Source organism: Suncus etruscus, chromosome 18 (genome assembly GCF_024139225.1).
Source record: "Suncus etruscus isolate mSunEtr1 chromosome 18, mSunEtr1.pri.cur, whole genome shotgun sequence".
Lineage (NCBI taxonomy): Eukaryota > Metazoa > Chordata > Mammalia > Eulipotyphla > Soricidae > Suncus > Suncus etruscus.
The window spans coordinates 55,946,271-55,973,994 of record NC_064865.1 but is presented as its reverse complement, the minus strand read 5'-3'; the positions used below and the strand labels follow the sequence as shown (position 1 = coordinate 55,973,994).

General features: G+C 43.6%; 6 protein-coding genes across 6 annotated transcripts in view; 4 read left to right on the top strand and 2 right to left on the bottom strand.

The window, feature by feature from the left end:
- The window catches only part of LOC125996067 (uncharacterized), a 70,290-nt gene that overhangs the window by 26,349 nt on the left and 16,217 nt on the right, over nucleotides 1–27,724 (bottom strand). The window contains exons 3-4 of the mRNA XM_049765027.1: nucleotides 26,380–26,387; nucleotides 24,922–25,328 (exon numbers count right to left, since the gene is read on the bottom strand). Coding sequence (XP_049620984.1) covers nucleotides 24,922–25,328; nucleotides 26,380–26,387 — 415 coding nt within the window. The remainder of the gene's footprint in view (nucleotides 1–24,921; nucleotides 25,329–26,379; nucleotides 26,388–27,724) is intronic.
- LOC125996078 (uncharacterized) overlaps nucleotides 1–27,724 on the top strand; it is a 135,509-nt gene that overhangs the window by 99,940 nt on the left and 7,845 nt on the right. Inside the window, exon 2 of the mRNA XM_049765036.1 lies at nucleotides 12,575–12,591. Coding sequence (XP_049620993.1) covers nucleotides 12,575–12,591 — 17 coding nt within the window. The remainder of the gene's footprint in view (nucleotides 1–12,574; nucleotides 12,592–27,724) is intronic.
- The window catches only part of LOC125996117 (histone H2A type 1-B), a 949,462-nt gene that overhangs the window by 916,669 nt on the left and 5,069 nt on the right, over nucleotides 1–27,724 (top strand). The window lies entirely within an intron of this gene.
- Nucleotides 1–27,724, top strand: part of LOC125996119 (histone H2A type 1-D) — a 143,445-nt gene that overhangs the window by 110,652 nt on the left and 5,069 nt on the right. The gene's annotated exons all lie outside the window — the stretch shown is intronic.
- Nucleotides 18,424–19,065, top strand: LOC125996096 (histone H1.2). Its single transcript, XM_049765052.1, has one exon. The coding sequence runs from the start codon at nucleotides 18,424–18,426 to the stop codon at nucleotides 19,063–19,065; it is 642 nt and encodes a 213-aa protein (XP_049621009.1).
- Nucleotides 26,340–26,796, bottom strand: LOC125996123 (histone H2A type 1-B). Its single transcript, XM_049765074.1, has one exon. It carries the CDS (start codon nucleotides 26,794–26,796, stop codon nucleotides 26,404–26,406), a length of 393 nt encoding a protein of 130 aa, XP_049621031.1. The 3' UTR covers nucleotides 26,340–26,403.

The following is a 27,724-nucleotide window of genomic DNA, read 5'->3' as shown; positions in this document are numbered from 1 at the left end:
TGAGGAATTCCCAAAGAAATAAATCCATGTTTGGTATTACATTTTCTGTCATTATTTGGCTATCTTTCATGTGTAAAATCTCAGGCAAAATTATGGCCTCTATCAAATAATTTGGCTCAAAAATTTCAGCACCAAAGATTACTAAGAGAACCCCTTTTCTTGATAATATTCAGCACCTAGAAGCAAAGAATATTTTTTCTCTTTTTCAAATATGTCCTTACAGCTTTAGTTTCTGGTAATCAAGGGCATGGCCAGAACCCAGATCCTGGGCTATTGACTCTTCTCAGAAAAATGGAAACACACCTTAGGGGATTTGGCTCCGTCCTTTACTTGACCTCTAAAACAATAGATCCCAGCTCATTGAAGACCATGTTACTAGATATTTTCTACTTTCTAATAATCCCTGATTTTATATTTGAAGTAAGCTTGCAAAGAACTGTCTTGAGTTATAGCCTTCTCTTTTGTAACTCAGAATCCTTATGGCTCACACCATAGCCTTAAGTATTGTTTACTGTTAAACTTTGCGGGGTCCTGAAGCCCCCCAGGGGAGCCCGGCCAGCAGGAATTAGCTGGGAAGACTTCTCAGACAACCGCACTCCTATTTTGCTGGGTAGAAGAACAACCACACCTGTAAAAATCTGAGAGAGGTTAATAATAAAGACCCAAGGCAATGTCTCACTGCTCAAGGGCAACTTTATTTGGCTACAGCTCCTTCTTATATAGTGAAGGAGAAGGGGGCAGTACAAAGATAATGTCAATCACACTTTTGGTGCGAAGGTCCATACAAGGCAAGAATACATATCAGGTTACAAGGAACAAAGAAAGTAAATCATTCTCCAAATAAGGAAATGGGCAGTGGGCTAGGAGGCAGGATTACCTGCAAGTCATGATGAACGTGCTGTTTCCATGGAAATTTCTTGTGACCTTCTAGCTGCATATCTAAACTTTTAACAGATATAAGGTGGGGGCAATGTTCTTACAGAAATAATTTTGTACAGACAATGTAACATATACACATAATAACTGCCTTGTTGACTCCGGAATGTAGTTGAGGGAGTAAGACCTCATTTCTGGGAATGGTACCGGGCCGTGTTGCTCTCCTCCGGGCTACAAGATTAATTATCTCTTGCAGCTGCACATTCCTTTCTCTTTGGCCCAAGAACTTACAGCAAGACTGCATGTAGCCTTTAGGTGAAAGGCTGGATTATGGCAGAAAGAACAGCAAAATGGCCTCAAACAAGTCACAGTCCCCAACAAAACTTTGCTTTGTGATTGTAAACATTCTTCTCTATACCTATGACTGGCTTTGCCCCATATAAAGCCCCCTGCTTAAAGATTAAACTTGTCACACTCCTGCCAGAAGATGTGTTGACTGACCCCACATACTCTGTGTGTGGTTTCATTATTTCATATTTCATATTCGGCCGCTTGTGTTACCCATTTTCCTCTTATGAAGGATTTGTTCCCCACAAGAGATGCTGAGACTCAAGATGTCTGCAGCAAGGACACCCAGTGTGGGCTCTGATTTTTGGATGCCATCTTGTGCCATTCAGGTAAGTGCTCATCTCCCCCATTCAGGGATGGCCTCTCCTACATGGTTGCCTGTTGTAATGTTTCAGGGATCTAACCAGAGTTTACTTTATGGGAGGAGTCTTTGCTGGTCTCCCTTAATGATAACCTTACTTTGCTTTTCTAAACTGAGCTACACTTAGGGCATAGCCAGAAAAAGGGGCTTATGGAGCCAATGACAAGCAAGTTGGAGATGGAGGGGTTGGAGGGAGTCTTTGAGTGTGTCATTATACAATTTGGGCCTGAACATAGGAAAGCAAAAAGAAGATCAGGGCCATGCAGTCCTTGGAATGAGATCAGGAGGCCTGGAAGGCCTCCGGAAGGTCAAAGTCCCAGTGATAAGGAGGAGAAGACAAAGCTGATAAGCACCATGAGTCTGCCTAACTGCTATATTTGCTTCTAAACAGCTGGTCTGCTTAGATAAGGGTTAGGAATGTGAATAAGTGTTTTGAAAATTGGGATAAAGGTGGATAAATGTGGCATTTGCCTTCTGCTTGGGGCTCCAAATCTGACTTGTGGGATCCTCAGCACTGTCTTAATCAAACTATTTTTCCACTCTCCTCTCTGTATTCTCTATTCTGCATGGCGATGGCCAGCTTACAGAGATGAGCATGCATGATGCCCTTTGACCTGGACCCATGTACTGGGAAAGTCATTAAGTGCTGGAAAGCACATCCTACTTCCCTTTCTGTCTAGAAAGCTCGCCTTGACACAGCCTGGAGAAAAGCAAGTGTATGGGATCATCTACTCAGTGCTAATCAGCCAAAGCCTCTGAACATGTTTATATGGGGGTTTATGTGCTAAAGGATATAGAATCATAGGCACCCAAGACAAGTATTTGCTTTGTTAGTAAATTTCTTTTTATTTTTTAACATCATTTTTAATTGAATCACCATAAGATACACAGTTATAAAGTTGTTCGTGATTAAGTTTCCATCATACAATGTCCAACACCCTTCACCAGTGTCCATTTCCAGCTACTGATGACAAGACAAGTCTTTTTTTTTTTGGTCTTTGGTCTTTGGGCCATACCCGGCGGTGCTCAGGGTTACTCCTGGCTGTCTGCTCAGAAATAGCTCCTGGCAGGCACGGGGGACCATATGGGACACCGGGATTCGAACCAACCACCTTTGGTCCTGGATCAGCTGCTTGCAAGGCAAACACTGCTGTGCTATCTCTCCGGGCCCAAGACAAGTCTTTTAAGTTCCACCTTTCACCTTCTGCCTTTCTTCCGTCTCTCCTTGCCCTTTTACTACTTTATCTAAAATGTGGGGCCGGGCGGTGGCGCTGGAGGTAAGGTGCCTGCCTTGCCTGCGCTAGCCTAGGACGGACCTTGGTTCGATCCCCCGGCATCCCATATGGTCCCCCAAGAAGCCAGGAGCAACTTCTGAGCGCATAGCCAGGAGTAACAGGAGTAACCCCTGAGTGTCACAGGGTGTGGCCCAAAAACCAAAAAAAAAAAAAAAAAAAGAAACTACTTTATCTAAAATGTAAGAATAGAAAGCCTCCAATTTTGTGAACAAATTCTGCCTCTCTCTTTCTGTGTTTCATACTTGATTAGAATGGTAGTTTCTAGAGAGCTTCAATTTTAGCTTGGGTTGAAATGTCAGGTGTCCCTTAGTCAAAACGAAGGTGTTCCTGGAGTTTTCTTGAATACCTATGAAGACCCTGAAATAAATATGCAATGTTGAAGCTTGAACAGGCTGAATTTCACTCTTTCCCCTTTTCTCCATGGTGTGAGAATCTGTGTCCTTTGTTCTAACTCTGCCGAGATGACTGGGTGTTGTTGGATCTTCCTGGGTCCTCCTGGATCCTCCCTCTCTGTGCTCCACTTTCGACTTCCAGCCTCAGTGTGACTACATCTTTTGTGGCTTCATCTCCTGAGGCATAGTCACATATGCTCGTGGTTACTGAATGTTCCCTTCTGCGGTCTCATCCAAATGTTTCTGCTCTGCTGCCTCAGTGAGCTCACCATGGTGGTACAAGAAAAGACAAAGGTGGGACAAAGGTGAGACAAAGGACTTGGAAACACAACCCCAGTTCTCTTCGTGAGGCCCAATGGCTGCTCATCTATATCAAAAAGTGGTTCTAGAGAGCAGAGGTAGGATGAGGAGTGGGCTAGCTCTAATCTTCCCAGATCTTCCCATGATGTTCACTTGCTGTCTGAGGCCCAGAAGCCACAGTGAGACTGACCTCTTAGTTCCTGAGTTAGTGCCTGACTGGGCCTTTGGCTGTACCCATGAGAATCCATCAAGGATGGGTGAGGATAAAAGTGTGGCAACCCACTCATCAATTGGTGAAGCCCTAACTCACTGCGAATGTGACCTCATGTGAAAGTAGTGTATTTGCTAATGATTGAACCAAGGGAAGGTCAGTGGAAGGAGCCATCCTGAGATGACTCTGACGAAGAAAGGCTTTGAGGATGGGTGGGAGGACAGAGTGGGAAGTCCAGAGCAGTCACAACAGAGGACAAGTGTGCCCTATCAGCCCACTGGGGACCCAGCCTTGCTGGCACCTGGGTTTCAGAGGTGATCCTGGAACCAGGAGATGCTGCATTCCTGTAGGTGCCACATTTCTGTTGTTATAACTGTGTCCCCATACCTGTAGTAAAACAGTCCTGGATGGTGATGGATGATAGTGGGATGGGTGGAGAGGTGAGGCCTTTCTCCTCCAGCTCAGGCTACAGACCTGCGACCCTCTCCAGCTGGTGGGTCTGAGGGTTCAGGGTAGTGGTGAGGAAATGACCCGCAACAATCAGGTTTCAGGAGACATCAACTTTATTAAGGTCCTGGCCAATATGTGTGGCCTATAATCTTAAATCTATTTAAGCCTGCTCTCTTTAGCTTGCCCTGCATCTTAACTTCTCTTCGCTGCCATGTCTCCTCCTGCTGCCTCTTCTTTCATTCCTCTTGCTGAATCTCTCTCAATTAATCCTCCAAATTCCCTTCCTGCCCCTGAGGGGATCCTCTTGATACCTCCCAAAGACCCCTTCCAGAAATGGGCAGGTCTTACCATCAGGTAGGTTACGCAGAAAGATGGGGATGGGGTTACATCACCAAAAATAATTAAAAAACTACCTAATCAAAAATCATAATATGCAGCCTATTTTTATGCCTAAAAGAACAGATGTTGTTAAATGTAATATTTATGTTGATAATTATTGCATTTATTAATTTAACAAAAATTACTTTAGAGGGGCATATCAGGCTGTGCTCAAGACTTTTGCTGCACTCAGGCAAAATTCCTGGCAGATCTCAGGGGACCCTATGGGGTGTTGAAGACTGAATCAGGGTCAATCGTGTGCAAGCCAAGAGTACTATCTGCTGTACTATCTCTCTGGCCCCTAAGGCACATTTATTAGATTATATATCCTAGTGCGATGATAGTAGAAGTAAAAATAATGAAAAAGGACAATAGTACTCATGTTATTAATGACTGCTTATCTGGAGTTTGCCTCACTATCAACTAGATACAAATAAATAAATAAATTATTAACTAAATAATTTACTAAAAATATATACATGCTTTCTATCCAGGGTTCTGGGGTTCCTAGGATCAGGAATACTTTCATTTAAGAAAAAATTATAATGGCTTCTCCCTGTGACTCCTACACTCAGTAAAAATGGTTCATTCTCTTGAGGTCCTAGTTTTGTGGTACATGAGACATCTCTGCCCTTTCTCATCCAGAGCTTTCCTCTTCATATTGTTTTATGAATATTGGGGAGGGGTTTTGCCTTTATTTAAAACTAAAGCACTAAGTTCTTTTTCTTAGTTGAGAGACTGATAAATTCATTAAAATGCTATTCATCAAGGACAAAATTTATTCCTATCTCTAGAGATGGACTCAGTTCCCTTGTGTTCTGTTCTGGGCAAGAGATCCAGCCTCACCACTTCTGAAATCTGTCACTTCCAATGGTGCCCCAGACCCCTCAGTCCGGAAAGCAGCACTCGGGTTCTCCTCGGAAGACAGGTGGGCAAGGAGTTGGCGTAACAAAAGACTCGAGGTCTTGGGTGCTGGAAAGTTGCTAAGAGCTTTAGCTTGAGCCTCCGCTGCAGAGAAACCACATTTATTTCTCTAGTTTATTTATACATCTATCAGCAGGATATTGGCATAAAATACATCAATTTACAGGTTCCTCATTACAACATTTATTTAACACATATTAACAATTTTCTAGGCATGCCAACCTTATCAAGAGTCAGATCAAATCTTACTATTTTTAAACAATGGCACTCTAGTGGTTGTCTATATTAACTATATGACCTAAGACTAATGTTTAATATAGTTAATCTTTACTTGATTTTAGAAAACTGCCCAGCCTGAGTTGTGAGCAGGATTTTTATTATATTTAATATGTTATAAATTTACCATTTTAAATCTATGTCTGGGGGTCCAGGTTTAGGTCTCCAATCATGTACTGCTTTGGTTCAAGCCTTCCCCAGCCTTCTTTTTTTTTTTATAATTATCTTTATTTAAACACCGTGATTACAAACATGATTATAGTTGTATGATTACAGTTATGTAAAGAACACCCCCCTTCACCAGTGCAACATTCCCACCACCAATTTCTCAGATCTCCCTCCTCCCCACTCCCCCACACCTGTACTCAAGACAGGCTTTCTACTTCCCTCATTCATTCACATTGTTATGATAGTTTTCAGTGTAGTCATCTCTCCAACTGCACTCATCACTCTATGTAATGAGCTTCATGTCATGAGCTGCACCTACCAGCCCTCATCTCTCTTGTCTCTGAGATACTGTTAAAAATGTCTTTCTTTTTTCTTAAAGCCCGTAGATGAGTGAAACCATTCTGCATCTTTCTCTCTCCCTCTGACTTACTTCACTCAGCATACTAGATTCCATGTACATCCATGTATAGGAAAATTTCATGACTTCATCTCTCCTGATGGCTGCGTAGTATTCCATTATGTATATGTAGCACAGTTTCTTTAGCCACTCATCTGTTGAAGGGCATCTTGGTTGTTTCCAGAGTCTGGCTATTGTAAATAGCGCTGCAATGAATATAGGTGTAAGGAAGGGATTTTTGTACTGTATTTTTGTGTTCCTCGGGTATATTCCTAGGAGTGGTATAGCTGGATCATATGGAAGCTCAATTTCCAGTTTGTGAAGGAATCTCCATATCGCTTTCCATAAAGGTTGTTGTAGACGGCATTCCCACCAGCAGTGAAAAAGAGTTCCTTTCTCTCCACATCCCCGCCAGCACTGCTTGTTTTCTTTTTTTGTGATGTGTGCCAATCTCAGTGGTGTGAGGTGGTACCTCATAATAGTTTTGATTTGCATCTCCCTGACGATTAGTGATGTTGAGCATCTTTTCATGTGCCTTTTGGCCATTGCCTTTCTTCTTTTTCAAAGTGTCTCTTCATTTCTTCTCCCCATTTTTTGATGAGGTTAGTTGTTTTTTTCTTGTATCGTTCTGTCAGTACCTTGTAAATTTTGGATATTAGTCCTTTATCTGATGAGCATTGGGTGAATAATTTCTCCCACTCAGTGGGTGGCCTTTGTATTCTGGGCGTTATTTCCTTTGAGATGCAGAAGCTTCTCAGCTTAATATAGTCCCATTTGTTTATCTCTGCTTCCACTTGTTTGGAAAGTGCTGTCTCCTCCTTAAAGATGCCTTTAGTCTCAATGTCCTGGAGTGTTTCACCTACATGTTGTTCTATATACCTTATAGTTTCAGATCTGATATCAAGGTCTTTAATCCATTTGGATTTTACCTTTGTACATGGTGTTAGCTGGGGATCTGAGTTTGCTTTTTTGCAAGTGGCTAACCAGTTGTGCCAACACCACTTGTTGAATAGGCTTTTCTTGCTCCATTTAGGATTTCTTGCTCCTTTATCAAAAACTAGGTGGTTATATGTCTGAGGAACCTTCTCTGAGTACTCAAGCCTATTCCACTGATCTGAGGGTCTATCTTTATTCCAATACCATGCTGTCTTTATAACTATTGCTTTGTAATACAGCTTCAAATTAGGGAAAGTAATGCCTCCAATATTCCTTTTCCCAAGAAGTGCTTTAGCTATTCGAGGGTGTTTATTGTTCCAAATGAATTTCAGAAGTGTTTGATCCACTTCTTTGAAGAATGTCATGGGTATCTTTAGAGGAATCGTGTTAAATCTGTACAATGCTTTTGGAAGTATTGCCATTTTAATGATGTTGATCCTGCCAATCCATGAGCAAGGTATGTGTTTCCATTTCTGTGTGTCCTCTCTTATTTCTTGGAGCAGTGTTTTATAGTTTTCTTTGTATAGATCCTTCACATCTTTAGTCAGGTTGACTCCAAGATATTTGAGTTTGTGTGGCACTAATATGAATGGGATTGTTCTCTTAATGTCCATCTCTTCCCTACCCCAGTCTTCTTTATTGCCTTTTTAGTAAATCCTTCTGTTGCTGTGTAAGATGAAATTAAAGAGGCATTGCTCTTAATAATATTTCTAAAAAGGGCAATTTATAATAAGACACTCTTTTTTCCTTCATGCACCACTCCTCTGTTACCAGACTCATCATACACTCCTATAAAACGGAGAGATCAGGTGTAGTGAATTCTATGCTAAGTATGCCATATATATAGGTAATTTCACATCTTTTGCCCTGCATTAAATATAACCATCATGTGCCTTGCTTTTTCTTAGGAATGTAAGAAATCCTGTTTTCTTTACCTGATTTATTTCTGCCTTATTATAGGGACACATATGAACCTGTCACAATCCTACAAGTGTCTCCAGCTGTCAGATTTATGCTATGGGCTTCTCCCTAGATTCTTCTAAGAGACTTTCCTACTTATAACAGATTCAAAGTTATGGCTAAATGATTCTTACTATTATTATTCTTAAAAATATTAGTGATAGCTTTTAAGTACAGAATATTAGTGATAGCTTTTAAGCAAAATTCCTTGATTTCTGCTAAAGACTTCTTTTCTAAAAATTATTCTTGGAAGTTTCTGTGTGATTCATAAAATCATTAACGTGTTCACAAATAATTATGTTATGGGTTTTTTTTTTTTTTGTAGAATCCAGTGTGCCCAGGTTACTGTAGCATGGAGTAAGAAAAACAATCATCATTGTTCCCAGAAGCAGTACATGACGTGGGGGATATTTTCTTTTGATCTGGTACCACTTGCGACTGCTCTTAGAGACTAACTTCCATGAAGCTTTTGCCTCAGGTTTGAGAACATGGCTTTCACCATGTCACAGACTCTACTGGAGCTGCTGTGACACAATGGCAGCCAATAGTCGAATCTTTCCACCCAAAGTCCGTATGTCGATTAGGTTTAAGATCTTAGTAATGCAAAACCAACAGAGAATGATGGTTGGTTTAGCTCAGCAAGGACGGTAAGGTACCCCCAGCCCCGCTGTTCTTATATAGAGCGCTTTCTAGTGTCTATTGATACACACCACATCCTACTTGTAAAAGCATTTGGGCCAGAAAGAGTTGGAAAACAATCCCAGGGAGATTTTATTATATACTAGAGCCTACAATCTATTCATTCATTTATTCATTCATTCATTCATTCATTCATTTTTAGGATGCCCATGCAGCAGTTAAAATTCTGTGTTGATGAAAAGCACACTGAAAAACCACAACATCTTACATTGTTTTCTCCTTGTATTAAGCATCCAGTACCTAATATATTTGCTACTTTGGTGATTATTAGTTAGTAATCATCATAAATGATGCACTTTGCCCGTGTATTTCGCCATTTGCTCCTGGTTAGGCAAGAGATGCTTCCAGTTCTACTATCTTTGCACAATAGAGTTTAATCCCCTTTCTCAGTGGGGTTTATTTTACTCCAAAAAATATAAAAAGATGAAGAAAGTGTTTTACATTTGAACGAAGGGCTTTTACATGTTATTGAAGGGCTGTCTCACTTCCACAATTGGTAAAATCCTCTATTTTCGGGCCGGGCGGTGGCGCTGGAGGTAAGGTGCCTGCCTTGCCTGCGCTAGCCTAGGACGGACCGCGGTTCGAGCCCCCGGCGTCCCATATGGTCCCCCAAGAAGCCAGGAGCAACTTCTGAGCGCATAGCCAGGAGTAACCCCTGAGCGTCACAGGGTGTGGCCCAAAAACCAAAAAAAAAAAAAAAAATCCTCTATTTTCCCCTTTTCCTGTTCCCTCAGACTTCCTGAAGGTCCCACTCTCCTATATTATTCACCTGGATTCTTTATCTACTATTCCTTAACTCTGGCATTGTTCTGAGCCCAGAGAAGCTTCTGATTAATTCTTTATGGGATAAATTAACCATTTCTCAGAGTTTTTCTAGGTCACTTGAAGAAGAGTTAAAGTCTATTTGTTCTTCCTGCATTCTTGTCTGCCTATGAATTTCCTACTGTTTCGGGGCCTTGAATGGCCTCTCAGAATCACCATCTGTCAATTGGGAATAAAAATGTTTTTTCCCCACCAAAAGCCACAGCAAACTAGTAAGCACTAGAAGTTAATAATTACGTATTAGACTCGAGATTCGCCTCTGAAATATGTTCGTTGGTTTGGAGCGCCTTCTAGTGTCCACTAAGATAAACAGCAGGGATTGTGTAAAGACTATTCTGCAGAACGTGAATATTGGCACTTCAAACTCCCTAAAACAGATTGGGAAATAGAGAATACGTAGGCTTCATTTTTAACTTATGCAATCTATACATATGTATAAAAAATCTAAAATTTTATCTTCTGCTCTAATTCACAGGGTGCTGCAAACTCATAATTCTCACATTAATAATTATACTAATATAACTATAATAATTCTCATAATCTCAGAATAATCTACGAAGCAGCTACTCCAACTCCCCCTTAAATAGACAAGAACACTGGGGAAATGAGAAGTTAATGAACTTGATCAAGTTTACACAGCTGGGGTGAAAAGCTGAATTTGAATTTGGCTTTCCAACTCAAAGATCAGACCCAGTGCAAAGAATTGAATTGTGGTCAGATGAGTTCAATGGAAACACCTTCACTCCTGTATTTTTTTTCTCCAGGTTTGTGGTAAATGCATAATGCTATTTTGTTTCCTTCCTAGATTCTCCCTTGATGCTGACTAAATGAAGATAAAGAACAAGAGTTCTACCTCTACAAACCACAAGAGTCTACAACAAAACAAAAACAAAAGTATTAACTGAAACAACTAATTCTTAGACAAAAGCATCATCAAAAAAACTTGATTCCAATAGAAACTGTTGTTGAATTGAAGCACATTTAGGTACAATCAAGAGTAAACTATGGGGGCCGAGAAGATAGCACAGCGATAAGGCGTTTGCCTTAGACGCAGAAGGACAGTGGCTGGAATCCCGGCATCCCATATGGTCCCCCGAACCTGCCAGGAACGATTTCTGAGCATAGAGCCAGGAGTAACCCCTGAGCGCTGCCAGGTGTGTGTGACCCAAAAACCAAAATAAAATAAAATAAAATAGTAAACTATGTAAGTTGAAGTAGCCACTTCGCATGGGTTAGAACAGTTTCTCCCTCACATCTGTATCCTCGCCCCACACAACTGAAAGAAAGCACAGCCAGGATAGAGGAGGCAAGGCCTTGGAGAATGTGTCACTGTTATTTCTTCTACAACAGATGTGGGGAAGAAGTGAGGTCAGAAAGCATCACAGGGTACTTTCTGTGTGTCTGCCTTGGTCCTGGATTATGTGTACACTAAATATTCCTCAACTCTCTCTCTCTCTCTCTCTCTCTCTCTCTCTCTCTCTCTCTCTCTCTCTCTCTCACACACACACACACACACACACACACACACACACACAATCGTCCATCTCTGATGGTTTAGCTAATCTTCTATGGGGTTAGTTCTAGGTCCTGTGACCTCTCAGAGGCCACTAAGGGGCCCCTAATTAGAAAGAGAAAATTTCCTTTATAGATTTGGTTGACTCTCATTCTCATTAAGAACCCCAACTTTCTCAGTGTCACCTTGTGGGGTCCCCTTGTAGAAGCATCTAAAAGGAACAGACTTTAAGAGACTAGCTACTGAGCCAGAGAGACAGGACAGCTGGTAAGGTATTTTGCAATTGACTAAGCATCCCATATGGTCCCCTGAGCATCACCAGGAGTGATTCCTGAATGCAAAGCCAGGAGTAAGCCCTGAGCATCGACATGTGTGTCCCACCTCCCAAATAAGAGAGAGACAGAGAGAGATAGAGAAAGAGGGAAAGACCAGAGAAATTAGCTACTGTGTGCCCAGACCACCACAGTGGAACTATAAGCACATTCTCAGGTCTAACCCAATTGCCTGATTTTCTCTAGGGAGAAGGGAATGCCTGTGGGAGAGAGCTGAGCACTTTCTGGAACTTTTCCACACTTTCTGTCTTCTCCTCCTATGCACTATCAGCTCAGCTGTGTCCACCTGCCTCAAGTATTTTAGATTCATCTGGGCAGCAAGAAGGATTCCTTTCTTATTTACACGCACATGTCTATACATATTTATTAATAGAAACAATCATTTATATATCTGCATATGTTAAAACAGAATGCAAATATAGGGGCCAGAGCGGTAGGGCATTTGCCTTGCATGTGGCCAAACCAGGACCTACCTGATGGTGTTTTGATTCCTGGCATTCCATAAGGTCCCCTGAGCCTGCCAGGTGTGATTTCTGAGCACAGAGCCAGGAGTAACCCCCGATCATCGCCAGGTGTGACCCCAAAACAAAACAAACAGAATGCAAATATATAAAAATATATGGATTCTTTTTTTTTTTTTTCAAGAGCCTTCCAAGCAATGCTTACCCCTAAGCATTTTGCCTATGGTAATTGTCTGAGGGACATTGAGTCAAAGATTAGGCCAAGGGTGAAGTCATGCTCCGGACTAGTTATGCTGGGAGCCCTAGTCCTCTCCTAGACACACCCTTCTTTATTTTTTTTGTTTTTGGGTCACACCCAACGGCGCTCAAAGCTTACTCCTGGCTCTGTGCTCAGAAATCCTCCTGGCAGGCACGGGGGACCATATGGGATGCCGGGATTCGAACCAATGTTGGTCCTGTGTCGGCTGCTTGCAAGGCAAACACCCTACCACTGTGCTATCTCTCTGGCCCTGGACACACCTTACTGTGCTTAGAGACTCCACCCTGTGGGAATCTACATATCAGTATTGGGGATCCAACCCTGGGTTTAGTATGCGCTTGAGCCTATTTCTTTGGCCCTTTTAGATTTGATATTTTATTATTGTACTTGTTCCTGTTATTGTGTTGCTTGAGGGGAGGTTCACACCTAATGGTACTCAGGGCTCACTTCTGGCTCTGCACTCAGGAATTATTCCAGGTAGGATCAGGGGACCAGTTGAGATTGGGAGGACTGAACTCATGTCTACTGCCTGCAAGGCAAGCTTCTTATCATATGATCACTCTGAGCGCTATATTTGGAAGGCAGCTATGCTCACTGTTATACCACCAATGAGCCCCCAAGCCCTATATTTGAATTTTATATACAAATTCATAGTTTATGCAATACAATGGGTGAATCAATATATTCTGTGCTATATTAATTATACTGTATATTATACTATTACAAAGAGTATAAGTTGTATTATATTACTTATAAGTGAATATCACCGCCAAGCAAATTTAATGATGCTTCGAAAGTAGTCCAAAATATGTCACCTACATAGATAAAGATTTTGATGAGCCTTACTCTGCAGTGGAAATAGTTCTGAGGATGGAGACAGAGTGGTGGCATAAGTGGTAAGGCATTTGCGTTGCATGTGTTAAGCTAGGATGGATCAAGGATTGACCCCCCCCCCCCCGGAGTCCCAGATGGTTCCCCAAGCCAGGAGTGATTTCTGAGTGCATAGCCAGGAGTAACCCCTGAGCGTCACTGGGTGTGTCCCCTCAACTCTCCCCTTAAATATTTGAAGATCATGGTGTGGTGCAATTTTTATCTATTTCATCTTGTTTCCCAATAGGATTGGAAAAAAGTTCCAGTCAGCTAGCTCTTCCAGAATTTTCTTTGTCTTTCTCCTTTATTATTATTATTATTATTATTATTATTATTATTGGCCATAACTAGAGCTGCTCTTGGCTTTGTGTTTAGGGATCAGTTCCTTCTTAGCAGGGCTGAGGGACCATGTGCGGTGCTGGGGATTGAACCCAAGTTGGCTGTCTTCAAGACTATGGCCCTCAGAGTTTTCTTTCTTATTCTTCTGTCCTCTTAGCTTCTTGTCTTTGCCCTCAGATCCCTCAAGTCGTTGTGCCTGTCTGAGTCTGCCTCCCCGGAAGTATTTTGGAGCCCAGATGATTGGCGTGGCTACCCTTTGAGATCCCCTGGTGACCTGCCCCTACTATGGCTCTGAGAATGTGTGAAAAACGGTGCAGGCAAGGTGATGGTCTGGGGAGAAGAAGGCAGGATGTTGTCCCCAGTTCTGCAAACTGAATATCCAAGCTGCTTCTTCTGGGTCAGTCACTGTCTCCCAAGTAGGGGGTTTAACCTGAAGACAGACGAGTTAGGAGAGGAGTTTAGACTCTTGTTTTGCACACTGTCCACAGACTCTTGAGCACAGCCAGGAGTGAGCCCTGAGCACATAGTGAGGATTCAGCCCTGAGCAAAGTTGGATGTGAACCTAAAACCATTAAAAGAACAATAAAGGAAAGAAAAAGAGAAACAATTGCCCCAGGTATGTGTGGATCTTAGTTCAGAAAAGCCTGAGAACATTCTAAAGAATGTGTGTGAGAAATGCTTTTCTTTTGAGGGTGAGTCTGGATTTTTTAAATAGTTTTGAGCCATTAAAAAAGATTCTTAAAGAATGTGGTGGTTTCTGATGACCTTATCTATCTAAGCAGGTAGCTCTCTTTCCCCCTGCCCCCAGGTTGCATAATATTGTCACTCCCAGAAGTGGGAGATGCCCAAACCTCTCTTTCTCAGCCTGCTCACCAATGCAGTGTCTGTTATTAATAGCCTCATCTGAAGATGAGTTAGGGGAAAGCATTTTTTTTTTTACTGTTTCCAATTGGGCCTATAACAAGATTCATTAATATCAGGTTGGCTACTCTCAAAGCAGAAAGAAGCTTCTGCTGCTATGGTAGGAGAAGGAAGTGAGAAAGAATAATCAACTGTCAGCCCTTTGTTTTGGAGTAAAATGTAAAAGTTCTTCCTTTTACTACTCCCCTTGGAATGTGTGTTGTTGGATTCGCTGTCTCTCTTTCTCTGTCTGTCTGTCTCTTTCTCACTTTCTCTCACCTCTTGGACTTAACCCACTACAACACCAATTAATTGCCTACTAGATTTTTAAACCTAAAGAACATATAAAATAGAATTAGCTAAATTCTGGAAATGTGTAAGAATATAGGATATATTTACTGATAATAACTAATCATAAATTCAGTTGACTGTTATCTTGAGGTCATCAATTCTGAGTTAAAAGTTCATTCCATGGGGCTGGAGAGATAGCATGGAGGTAAGGCGTTTGCCTTGCATGCAGAAGGATGGAGGTTCAAATTCCAGCATTCCATATGGTCCCCCATGCCTGCCAGAGGTGATTTCTGAGCATAGAGCCAGGAGTAAGCCCTGAGTGCTGCTGGGTGTGACCCAACCCCCCCCCAAAGATCATTCCCTTAATTTAAATTTTCCATTTGGGCTAATGTTTTGGAGAAGGGTGGTTGTGGGCGGGGGGGGGGGGGAGGGGAGTCATATCGACTATGCTTAGGGCTTACTCCTGGATCTGTGCTCAGTGATCACTCCTGGAGGTGCTCAGGGCACAAAATGCAGCTCTGGGATGGAACCAGGGTTGGTCCCAAGCAAGGCCAGTGCCTTGATCCTTGCACTGCCTGTCTCTCTGGTTCCAGAGCTAATATTTAAACAGGCTTTTGTTTCTCACCAGCTCGCTTTATTTGATATCAATGTCTGTGAATCCAGACATCTAACACCACTATAAGTTTATGGTCAAAAGTTTTACATCTCCCCATTTTTAGGTTAAGAGTCTTAGGTCCCAATAAATAATCACATGTTCCAGAATAAAAACATGAATCCGAGGGAGCTTGTGCATGCATTAATGAAAGATTTAAGTTATTACAGGGGAGAAATTAAGAATAAAAAAGAATCGGGCCTGGAGAGATAGCACAGTGGCGTTTGCCTTGCAAGTAGCCGATCCAGGACCTACGGTGGTTGGTTCGAATCCCGGTGTCCCATATGGTCCCCCGTGCCTGCCAGCAGCTATTTCTGAGCAGACAGCCAGGAGTAACCCCTGAGCACCGCTGGCTGTGGCCCCAAAACAAATAATAATAATAATAAAGGATAAAAAAGAATAGAGGGGAATTTTAAAATCACCTCACGTGCTGTATTTCGAACCCGGGGTGAATGGGTCTGAAGTAGGGTCACACATGAGATAATCCATACTAGGCTGATGGTGAAACACAAGTAGTCTAGCAATCTTCTACCTTGTATGAAGAGCGAGCTACCTCCCAGAACTGTCATTTTATTCAGTACAGAGATGACCCCTAGGTGGGTGAGTAAGAACCGAGTAGGACAGATAGTTCAAGCTATCCTGAGCCATCTCGCCCAGATTCACTTGTAAGACAATCTCTGCTTTGGGGTGGTAATATCAAGTTGTAAACGAACAGATACAAAGAAACCAGGGATGAGCTTTGTTTTGGGTAAAATAAAGTTCAATCTAAGAGGGAATAAATTTATACTTAATCCATGAAAGAAAGAATACCAGGAGGCTGAAAAATTCCATATAAAATTGATTCATGCATGTTCTGTGAGGCAATGTAGTTAAAACCTTAGTCAATTGTTCCACTGGAAAGAATTCCTTCACATCTTTAATGGGCAGGGTCCAATAAATCTATGACTCCTGGAGGTGCTCAGGGAACCACATGGGATGACAGGTATGCAGCTGACTGCATTCGAGGGCATACCTGATCTACTGTTTCCGACCCTGCTTGGAGAATGTCTACACAGAAGAATCATTGCCAAGTGACATGTTGTTATTCTAGCTTTACCAAAATATCTGTGTGATATTGGTATGATGAAGAAGCTCCAAGCTTTCTGTATGCTTTTAGTAATGTCTTCCAATCTCTGTGTCTACAAGCAGACTCATGGGTGGGTGGATAGTCGAAAGTGGTTTTCTTTGACTGCCAATTCACCCATCACTAATCTCATTAGGTTGATAATTCGCAAAGGGCACAATCAGCAGAAAGAGTTTTCACATGTTGAATGAAAGCGATTGAATGAAACCCTGGGGTCCTCCTCAGTCTAAAATAAAATGCCTCATCGGAACTGAATTTGTATAGCATCTTCTGCCCACCACCGTGCAAAGCTGCCTTGTCTAATACATATTTTCTGTGAATGTGTATTTGGACATAATTTCTAGTGAGCTATAACTCTTCTTTTGCCCCTTAATATAAACACAGACCAGTCCTTTTGTCGCAAGAGAAACAAATGGAAGAAGATGAAGGCATGAGCCATCAACACAGAGGGTAGTATTTTGGAATAGAAATCGAACAGAGGGGAAGACGCTTGTCTCATTCGCGGCTAACCCAGGTTCAAATCCCGGCATTCCACATATTCCCGGGGAACCACCAGGACTAATACCTGAGCAGAAAACCTGGAGTAACTTCTGAGCATCGCCTAGTGTGGCCCATAAACAAAAAAACAAACAAGCAAAATAGACTTGAATAGAATAAACTTTGGAGGGGACCAGAGTGGTGAGCCCATCAATAAAGAGTGGTTAAGTTTCTATGTTCCACACTCACCCTCCATTTATTGTCGTCTAAGTCTTTTTTCCTGCCTCAAATTCCAGTGTGTTGGCTAGGATCATTTTATAAATCAGAGTGGGGTTTCTTCAAGTCAATCGCTTTATGCCCATCTCAGTACCCAGTTAGGGTTCTTTTGTGTCACTAAAAGTAGCAGGAGACATTGTCATTGAAAGCGACCTAACCTTCAGGTGCTGAAATGCACCCCCAGTGAGACAAGATTGCCTTTGAAAAGCGGTTATCTCAAAGTCTCCAGCTGCCAAAGCTTTGGGATTTGCTTCTCAGTCTGGAGGGGGGTTCCCCTTTTTCTCTTATTATTCCTACTCCTGAGGGCTAGACCCCCTGCTTTGCACAACCCAGCGGGGGTAACCTTGGAGTTTGTTTTATTTGTTTAAGAGTAGCCCACTTTCTTGCCTTTGGAGAAGTGGAAAGTGCCCCGCCCCCAACTCTGCAAGCAAGAATCAGAGAAAAGTTTCAATGTTTTCAAATCAAAGATGATATTCACAGACACCCCCAGCAGCCAGGACACCCCCTAAAGCTGACAGCCCCCTCTCATGCCACCCTAAATTGCCTGGGACAAGCCCCTCCATCCGCGCCTGGGTCCTCAGTTACTGCGTATCTGGATGCAGAATCCACAGAGGACCTGTGTTACTTCCCTTGCGAAGAAAGAGAATTTTCATCAAAATGTAGGTGACAGTCGTGCCCTTTTCATCCCAAACGGAAGGCAAGCATGTGCCCAAGTATCCCTGAGAAAAAGAACTTCCAGGGACCAAGGAGCGACCAGGTAATTTAGAAGAAAAACAGAAAGTGGTCACTCGCTGCCCTCCACTTCCCCTGGAGTTGGGGGAATTGGGGAGGCCTGGACGCTTTGTCTTTGGATTTAGGGGTCAAAACCATAGAGATCCTGAAGCCTGAGACTTCTGGGATTCTTTTCCGACCATGCCCGTAGAAATCGGTGCGGGACAGGTCCCGATTTTCCCCTTTTTGTGCCGTGGAACAAACACAAACTCGGGCGCACGGCGGCGGCTCGGAGCCTGCCAGCCGGGCGGGCGAGCGGAGCACCAATCAGCGCGCTCCTGCGCTCTATATATACGGCGGCGCGCCCAGGCGCTCTATCGGCTTTTTTTGCCACTTGCACCCGAGTCAGAGAGCTCCCGAGCAGCGATGTCGGAGACCGCACCCGCCGCCCCTGCCGCCCCGGCCCCCGCGGAGAAGACCCCCGCCAAGAAGAAGGCGGCCAAGAAGCCTTCTGGAGCGCACCGCAAGGCGTCCGGGCCCCCCGTGTCCGAGCTGATCACCAAGGCGGTGGCCGCGTCCAAGGAGCGCAACGGCGTGTCCCTGGCGGCGCTCAAGAAGGCGCTGGCGGCCGCCGGCTACGACGTGGAGAAGAACAACAGCCGCATCAAGCTGGGGCTCAAGAGCCTGGTGAGCAAGGGCACCCTGGTGCAGACCAAGGGCACCGGCGCCTCGGGCTCCTTCAAGCTGAACAAGAAGGCCGCCTCTGGGGAGGCCAAGCCCAAGGCCAAGAAGGCGGGCGCCGCCAAGGCCAAGAAGCCCGCCGGGGCCGCCAAGAAGGCCAAGAAAGCCACCGGCTCCGCCACCCCCAAGAAGGCGGCCAAGAAGACCCCGAAGAAGGCCAAGAAGCCGGCGTCTGCAGCCGGGACCAAGAAGGTGGCCAAGAGCCCCAAGAAGGCCAAGGCTGCCAGACCCAAGAAGGCCGCCAAGAGTGCCACCAAGGCTGTGAAGCCCAAGGCTGCTAAGCCTAAAGTCGCCAAACCCAAGAAGGCGGCGGCCAAGAAGAAGTAAGATGGTTGGAGCTTCCTACTTAAAAATTAAACCCAAAAAGGCTCTTTTCAGAGCCACCACTGATCTCAGAAAGAGAGCTGAACACTTGTCCCTTTTGGGGATCTCTTAGATTCTCCAATCCTGGAGATCTGGGAGCTGTAGATTTCCAGATGTGTGCCGGCTATCAGTGGCCCTAGGCTTTGACCCCCTATTATATTTCGGGTTTCCTATGGGGGGGTCGCACTTGAGGTTCCCGAACCCCATTGGCACGGCAGCAGGGCGCTCACTATTCCTGCCCGCCCCGCCTCTGGCTGCTCCCGGGAGCTGAAATATAAACAAGCCCGTTTCATCTGCCACTTTCTGGGCTCGGCTCAACCGATTGGACCAAGAGCGCCATTCAAAAGTCCCGCCCTGCCACAGGATTGGCCCGCGCCTCCAGCCCACGGCTTTTAGCCTTCTTGTGAGTGGTTGGCGGCCGGCCTCCTGCCTTGGATTTGTTTTGCTTTTGTGTTTTGTTGGCGATCTCCTTGGTCTTTGCTAGAAAATCCTTATTTCGTGTAGTTCGTGGTTTTGGATATCTTGGGGGTTATCCCTGGAAGGCATTGCTTTTAGCAAAAGAATGATTCAAGATTGCGATGCTTTTTTTCTTTTTTAAATTCCCTCCCACTCCCCAAGTTTTCTTTTTCTGCAATGCAACAGTTGCTAAAATTAGTGGAGGCAGCTGCAGCAGCGATCCCGCCTCTATAAGGGCTAGCTAGCCTTGGCAGGGCTTAATAAAGGGGACTGAGAGATTGCTTGGAGATAGGGCCTCTGCCTTGCATGCAGAAGGACGGTGGTCCGAACCCCGGTATCCCATATAGTCCAGTCCCCCGAGCCTGCCAGGAGCTTTTTTTTGAGTTTAGGGCCAGGACTGACTCCTGAGCGCTGCCGGGTGTGGCCGAAAAAGAGAAGGGAAGAAAGGAAGTTGGACTGAAGATTTATTTTTAATTTCTTGTAATAGTGTCTTTGTTTAAGCACCGTGATTATAAACATGTCTGTAGTTAGGTCTCAGTTAAAAAATAAAAAAATAAAAGTAATTTACATAGGCATAACTTGTATAGACATAGAAGTGAAAAATGCAGTCAATAAAAAATGTCAAGTTATTCTTAAATGTAGTTATTCTAGATAATTTAAGAATATGGCCTCTAGATATAGCTATTTTAAAAAAAAGTAATAATATGGCCTCTAGATAAGTTTATTTAAAAAAAAAAAGTTCTCGAGCCCAGCTTTGAGCCACTAGGATTTCTGCGCAGCAAAAACAACTTCTAGGCGCCATCTTGTCCTGGGGCGTTCACGGTCATTTGGGCTCGGACTTCTAACAATCCGGGGAGTCCACCCACCACCCACGACCACTTTTGGTGCCCTAGTGGTCAAAATATCGAGCAAAATATTCAACTAGTGAACCTGCATGTAGCTGTGGTCGATGCCTAACCAAGGGCTCTGATTAGCAGTGGTAGGGCTGTGGATGCCTTCACAGCCCTTGTTTTTGTCCTGGCCCGAGAATGTCCAGTGTCCAGTTGTCATCTAGGTGGACAAAGTCCAACGAGTGTCAGGCGCAGGAGTTTGGCGAGAGCTGGAAGTTAAGACCTGCACCGACCCAGCGATCTTGTTGAGTTAATTCCCGGGTTAGTGGCTCAGGAGGGTCCGCCCAACCTTCCCAGCAGCTCTGGGGAGCTTAAGTATATTCGTGAATAAAAGTTTTCCTTTCCCCTGGTTTCATGCAATGCTTTTTTTGCTAAGTGCAGGATTTCAAGTGTTAAGCTCCCTGGTGGATTAACCCATCATTGCATCCTGCCTTCAAATGGGGTGTTATTAACCCTTTCCTTTCTACCCTCCCTCCCCAATTGGGAAGGCTTTAAATTCTGGGCCCAGGTGGAATAATTCTTGGTTTTATGCTCGTTTTTTTTTCCCTCCCTGTCAATTGTTTTTTAAAATCAAGCCTGTGGTGCAATAGCTTCTTAATAGTTGAAATATTGGTCCCTGTGCTATTTCAATATCAAGAATATTTGACGCATAAGGAAGAAGTCATGTTTTATGCACAAATGCTGTGACTTTAATAACAGGTAATGGTTTATTAAAAGTTCCAGATTTATCCAATTTTTAATTATTTGCTTTCTTTTTTTTATATGTACTTTAACAACGCTAATTTCTTCACCCCTTCCCTCCACACCACACAAATAACAACCGAAAAGTCAAATCTTATTGGAATTGACACAAGTTTGTGATTAATTTGAAGACACTGGGTTTTCATATTCAATAACATTTTATGGTCGCCCTGTGTAAAAAAATTTTGAACCTAACCTATTGGAATTTTTATAATTCCATTTATTACCTTTTTTCCACAGATATTTTTGTTGATTTTGGAAATGTCTATCAGTGGAATATTTAGGGCAAGGTCCCCATTGATGATAGCAGACCAATATTAACAAAACCATAGGGGAAAAGTCAAAAAAGGAAAAACAAATAGCTGAAGTCAATTTTAATATATGTAATCCAATATACCCAAACTTTCAATCATAAAATTAATATAAAAACTTGAGGCTTCTTTATTTTTAGTTGTTGCTGTTGTGCCCTCCTCCCCCATAATATTTTTGGCTGTTGTTTACAGATGTAGGGATCTATGTTACTTAACCAAGCCCTTTCTCAATGTAGTTCTACTTGGTTCTTGAAATAAAGGCACCATGAATGTTCTTTTAATAACTTTAAAGTATACTCAGTGCCTATTTCTTCATTCTTTTAAGTGATTGATGCGATTTCTCTGGAGACCCACAGAGCCTCCATTAGCTTAGTTCCACCTGCCAAAGTTCTGTGTGTGTGTGTGTGTTTGTGTGTGTGTGTGTGTGTGTGTGTGTGTGTGTGTGTGTGTGTGTGTGTGTGTGTGTGTGTGTATTCATTTTAGGAGGAAGGTCGCATCATACAGCTTGGAGAATGCCTATATGAACATCTGGGGATGCCCGCCCTATACAGGGCAAGGATGGCTGAAAGTGAGACACCCTATTATTTCTCCTGAGCTCTGTTTCTTCTCTGCCACAGAGAAATGTAGTAGGTAATTTTGTGGTGAAAATCCATGAATGCCAGCGATGAATGGGATTGGAACTTCAGAGGATTGTAGAAATGAGCAGGGTTTTAGGCATAGAGACCATAACAATTCTTCCGTAACATGGTTCCTGACCTCAATACATTTAATTTCCTTTTGTCACAGATCTTTGTGAGAGTTGCTATTATTCCTGAAGTTTGGTGATGTTAAAGCAATTTCAGATCAGTGAACATGAGTATTCTTTGTGCTGGTGTTTGTTTCTCAGGAATTCAGTAAATACAACCTAAGCCATTTGATATTTTTCTAATAGCCATTTTTGTTGTTGTTGCTGCTATTATTGTCTTCGGACCACACTTAGCTGTGCTAGTCAGGATAATTCCTGACAACTATTTAACAAGGAATCACTCCTAGTGGTCTTGAAGGACCTTAAGGGATTCAGAGACTGAACTCAGTCAAGTGCAAAGCAGGCACCGGCCTATTTACCTTCCTTACTAGTAGCCACCTCATTAGAAGTAAAAATAAATCCAATAAATCCAAACTCATTACCAAACTGTTATTTCAACAAGTAAGCTAATAGTAACATGTGAATGAATAAAGTAAGCTAATATAAATATAGGCAGGGAACATTTAAATGCAAAAGTCAGGATTAGCCACATTTCCAGTGCTTAATAGCCACAGATGACTAATGGCTTCAGACAACCAAAGTAAATAGTCAATGGCATGGGCAAGACTCAAGAGGTTATCTTGGGCAGCCACCAAATAGTTCCCAAGAAACGACTATTCTAGTCTGGTCCTTGAGACCAAAAAGCATTTGGGGCCTACACTTAAGCCTAAATGTCATCCAGCTTCTTAATCTCATTACTATAGTTCCCAATTCTCCCAGAGCAGTAGAATTTCTGAGGTCGAGTTTAAGGAAGAAACTATAGCTGATAGTCTGTTCCTAGTCTGTGTTGTTTGCCCAAAAAGAATTAAGAGGGTGGGTTGGATGTGAGCAATGCCTTGATAGCAATATTTATCCTCAGTCTGAATTTTTATGAATTCAAAGCTGATATGCTACAGCTCTATAAAATGGAGGCAAGTGAGAAGACTTATCCTTTTGGTGAGACATTACATAAAAATTTAGGCCATTGCATTAAATGGGCATTTATGTTTGTGTTAGCTGTGATATGACCCCATTACTTGTTTGTTCCTTTCATGGAGCCTCTGCAAAGAAATGTGACATTCAGTTAATTTAATAATCTACAAAAGTGTTCAGAGAGGTAGTCAGCAGGTAAGGGTATTTGCTTGCAGGCCCATCCTGGCTTGTTTGTTGTCCCTTTGAGTGTTATCCTTGACCAGAGCTGGGTCTGGTCTCCAAGTGCTAAAAACTAAAAGAAAAATGTGCCGTCCTTCACTCAAAGTATTTAAATGACTCATTGTTGACTTGATTTTCTTTGCCACACCCAGCAGTGTTCGTCCTTGCTATTCCAGACTGTGCTCACGAGTCACTCCTGACTGTCTAGGGGACCATACAGTGCTATGGATTGAGCCCATGTCTCGTACATGCAGAAGCAAGTGCTCCAGTTTAAGGAACTAACTTTCCAAACTTTCAGAATTGATATTATATTTTTCCATGAAAACTTCTCCTTTGGCATTTCCCTCAGATCACACACCACCATCCAAATAATCTCAGCAACAAGTAGAGTCATCCTGGACCAATTAATCTCAAGAATCAAAGTGTTCTTTTGAAGGCAGGGACTGCAAATATTTGGGAAAAAATGTTGCTACTGCTCAAAAGCAGATTCATACTGGAGCTTATCAAAAACCAACTACTTGAGGGCTTATACTTCCGAGGTCTTGCTAGAGTCTATAGAACTATGTTCATTTGGCCTCAATTTTTTTCTGATTACTTTATAATCACTACTGATTATAAATGTTGGCTATTTCCATTCTATTTTCTTTCTTTTCAATCAATTGTATAGGATCCTTACAAACATATTAAGGGTAGGGCACTTGCCTTGTATGCAGCAGACCTGGGTTGGATTCCAGCATCTCCTGGGGTACCAAGAGCCCACCAAGTGATTCCTGAGCACTGAGCCATGAGTAAACTCTGAACATAGCTGAGTATATATATTGAGATTCTTACTGTTGCTAAATAATCGAATGAATGATTAGAATCAAGGAACACTTTGCAAACTCCAAAACTCACCTTAATTCTTCCAAGATGCAGCACTAAGACTATTGTATCCCATTCTTCTTGTGTTGCTAAAAAAAATAATAATGCACACATATATAGGAAGCTAGATGTGAATCACATACACATTTTTAGCTGAAATGTTCCTAACTAGGATTCCATGAAAATGACTTCTAAAAACCCCGATTCTGTGAATGTTTGGCTAGCTACATAAGCATTCTACCTTGATACCTATATTTCTAAGGTTGGCTATTTTTTTTAAAAATAACTAGCAACCAGGACTGAAATTAAATGTAATGGCACAATGCATTGCAATAAACTCTCTTAACTCCATTCCACTTTGGGTAGAGAATTAAACAGTAACTGACTTGCAATTCTGCAAAGAACCTTGTGCTTGTATTAAGTTGCTACAAGGTAAAAGTGCTCTGACAAGCCCCCCCCCCCCACCCACAGAAACGGTGTATAATTCTAGTGCTTACAACTACTTTCAAATGAAATTGTGGGTGGCTCTGAAAAGAGCCTTTTGGTGGAGAGGTTCTGGGGAACCAGAACAAGGGATCTAGGCACGCTCGCCCCGGATGCGGCGGGCGAGCTGGATGTCCTTGGGCATGATGGTGACGCGCTTGGCGTGGATGGCGCACAGGTTGGTGTCCTCGAAGAGCCCCACGAGGTAGGCCTCGCACGCCTCCTGCAGCGCCATGACGGCCGAGCTCTGGAAGCGCAGGTCGGTCTTGAAGTCCTGCGCGATCTCGCGCACCAGGCGCTGGAAGGGCAGCTTGCGGATCAGCAGCTCGGTGGACTTCTGGTAGCGGCGGATCTCGCGCAGCGCCACGGTGCCGGGCCGGTAGCGGTGCGGCTTCTTCACGCCGCCCGTGGCCGGCGCGCTCTTGCGGGCCGCCTTGGTGGCCAGCTGCTTGCGCGGCGCCTTACCGCCAGTGGACTTGCGAGCGGTTTGCTTGGTACGAGCCATTACTGCGCGACAGTGACCAAACAGTGTAAAGCAAAAACGAGCCAGCCCTACTCTTATAGAGAGAACTCACCAACGATTGGTCGCTACAACATTCAAATATCGCGCGCCCTCCTCTGATTGGTCGATTTCCGCGCGGTTCCCGGATTAAGACCTGACTTCTGATTGGTCGCTGAGTCATAGAGCCCGCCTTCCAAGCACAGCATGACGTCATTTTGTTTATACCCTTTTCCAATGGCTCCACTAGGATCTTTTACATGGGCTGCTTTAGAGATGCTTAAAATGTAAAAGCAAGACAATCAAGCAAAGCAATTCTGGTTGTGCTTATTTCTTTTTTCCCCCCAAATAACTAAAGCAACCTGTATGGTCTTAGGGAACCTGCTTTTGTGAGATGAGCATTTTTCTGGGCGTTGCACCATTATGTGCTATTGCAGAGGGTCTCATTTACATGCTACACAATTTTTTACTTCCAATGTCTTATGTAAATGTAAGGCCTATTTTTTTTATAAGCTTTTACAGCAATATCTAGAATTGCCAATATCAGATCATTGTAACATTCAACACCATGCCCTACTCAGGACTATGCTCACCTGAGTGCAATCGCTTTTTTTTTTGGCTAGCTGATCTTATTTATAGAAATAACCTGCATTACCACCACTTTAATATTAGAAACGTGGACTGCCTTGACACTGTTAGGCCCTGTCGTCCAGGACTGAAAGCAGACACTAAATGCATAAATATATCTAAATGTCATACTTGCGGCAAACACAAGTCTCTAATTTTTTTTCGGGCCACACCCGTTTGATGCTCAGGGGTTACTCCTGGCTAAGCGCTCAGAAATTGCCCCTGGCTTGGGGGGACCATATGGGACGTCGGGGTATGGAACCAAGGTCCTTCCTTGGCTAGCGCTTGCAAGGCAGACACCTTGCCTCTAGCGCCACCTCGCCGGCCCCAAACAACAAGTTTCTACTCTGACCCTAAGGAGCTTAGTATTGGCCAGAGAATAGCTCACCTTGTTTCCTACCAAATTTCCTACAAGGACACAAGTGTGGCAGCCCATTCAATGGAGAGTGGGTGGCTCTTAAAAGAGCCTTTGCAATTATCGTTGATCCTTGGAACCAGTTGGACTTTTAAATTGACTTCTTACTTTCCCTTGGCCTTGTGGTGGCTCTCGGTCTTCTTGGGCAGCAGCACGGCCTGAATGTTGGGCAGCACGCCGCCCTGCGCGATGGTGACGCGGCCCAGCAGCTTGTTGAGCTCCTCGTCGTTGCGGATGGCCAGCTGCAGGTGGCGCGGGATGATGCGCGTCTTCTTGTTGTCGCGCGCCGCGTTGCCCGCCAGCTCCAGGATCTCGGCCGTCAGGTACTCGAGCACGGCCGCCAGGTACACCGGGGCGCCGGCGCCGACGCGCTCCGAGTAGTTGCCCTTGCGGAGCAGCCGGTGCACACGGCCCACGGGGAACTGCAGCCCGGCACGAGAAGAGCGAGTCTTGGCCTTGGCGCGAGCCTTGCCTCCCTGCTTGCCGCGTCCAGACATAGCTGCTAGAGAGAAGACTAAATAGTACTCTAAGAAAGAAGGAATGAAACCTGCTAAAGCCGAGCTCCAGGAGAAGTATTTATACTAACTGGAGGTAGGCTGTGTGCAACTCTCCCATTGGCTATCTACGCTGACCAATCACAAAGCAGACTCTGACTTCTCATTTGCATCAAATTCTCCCAGCTAGCGCGAGGTCTCCTATACTCCACACTCACGCTTCTCCTGTTTTTCTTTTTTTCCTTTGCTTTAATAGCTGCAATCATCGCACCAGTCCTACTTTCTTAAAATTCTTACAGTGTTTTGAGGAGTGACGGCACTGTTCTGATGTTTCTTTGCTCTGTCTCCATTTCTATATCATGCATGCCTCAGGGTTGTGGAAGGTGAGCTCTTAAGTCTTCATGCTTAGCATTTGAATTACCTCTGTAGTGGTTTTAATCTCTAAATTTAATTAAGTACAGGGGCCGGAGATATAGCATGGAGGCAGGACGTTTACCTTTCTTGCAGAAGGTCGGTGGTTCGACTCCTGGCATCCCATATGGTCCCCCCTGAGCACTGCTGGGTGTGACCCCAACACCAAAAATAAATAAATACATTTAAGAACAGCAAAGAACTGCAGGTCTTCCACTTCAATCCTGCATTAATGCCTAAGATCTCCTGATGTCATTTTTGAAGGCATTTGAAATATTGGCCTCACTTAAAAAAGTTGAGAGTCACACTTTATAAGCCTGCTCCAGGAAACATTGAATTTATGAGATCAAGGACACTAAAAATCCTCATAAGTCCTCGGTGGCATTGCCAACCCTGCTGTCCTCATTTCTTCAGGCTACAACACAGTAGATTTCAATTATTTCATAATACTCTTCCATCATCTCCCAGTTTCATTCTGCTGTGGCACTAAGGAGTACCTGAGCACAAGGAAACTACAGAT

What these genes read in the sequence shown, in the direction of transcription:
- LOC125996096 (XM_049765052.1), top strand. Translation starts at nt 18,424, where the DNA reads ATGTCGGAGACCGCACCCGCCGCCCCTGCCGCCCCGGCCCCCGCGGAG.
- LOC125996123 (XM_049765074.1), bottom strand. Translation starts at nt 26,796, where the DNA reads ATGTCTGGACGCGGCAAGCAGGGAGGCAAGGCTCGCGCCAAGGCCAAG.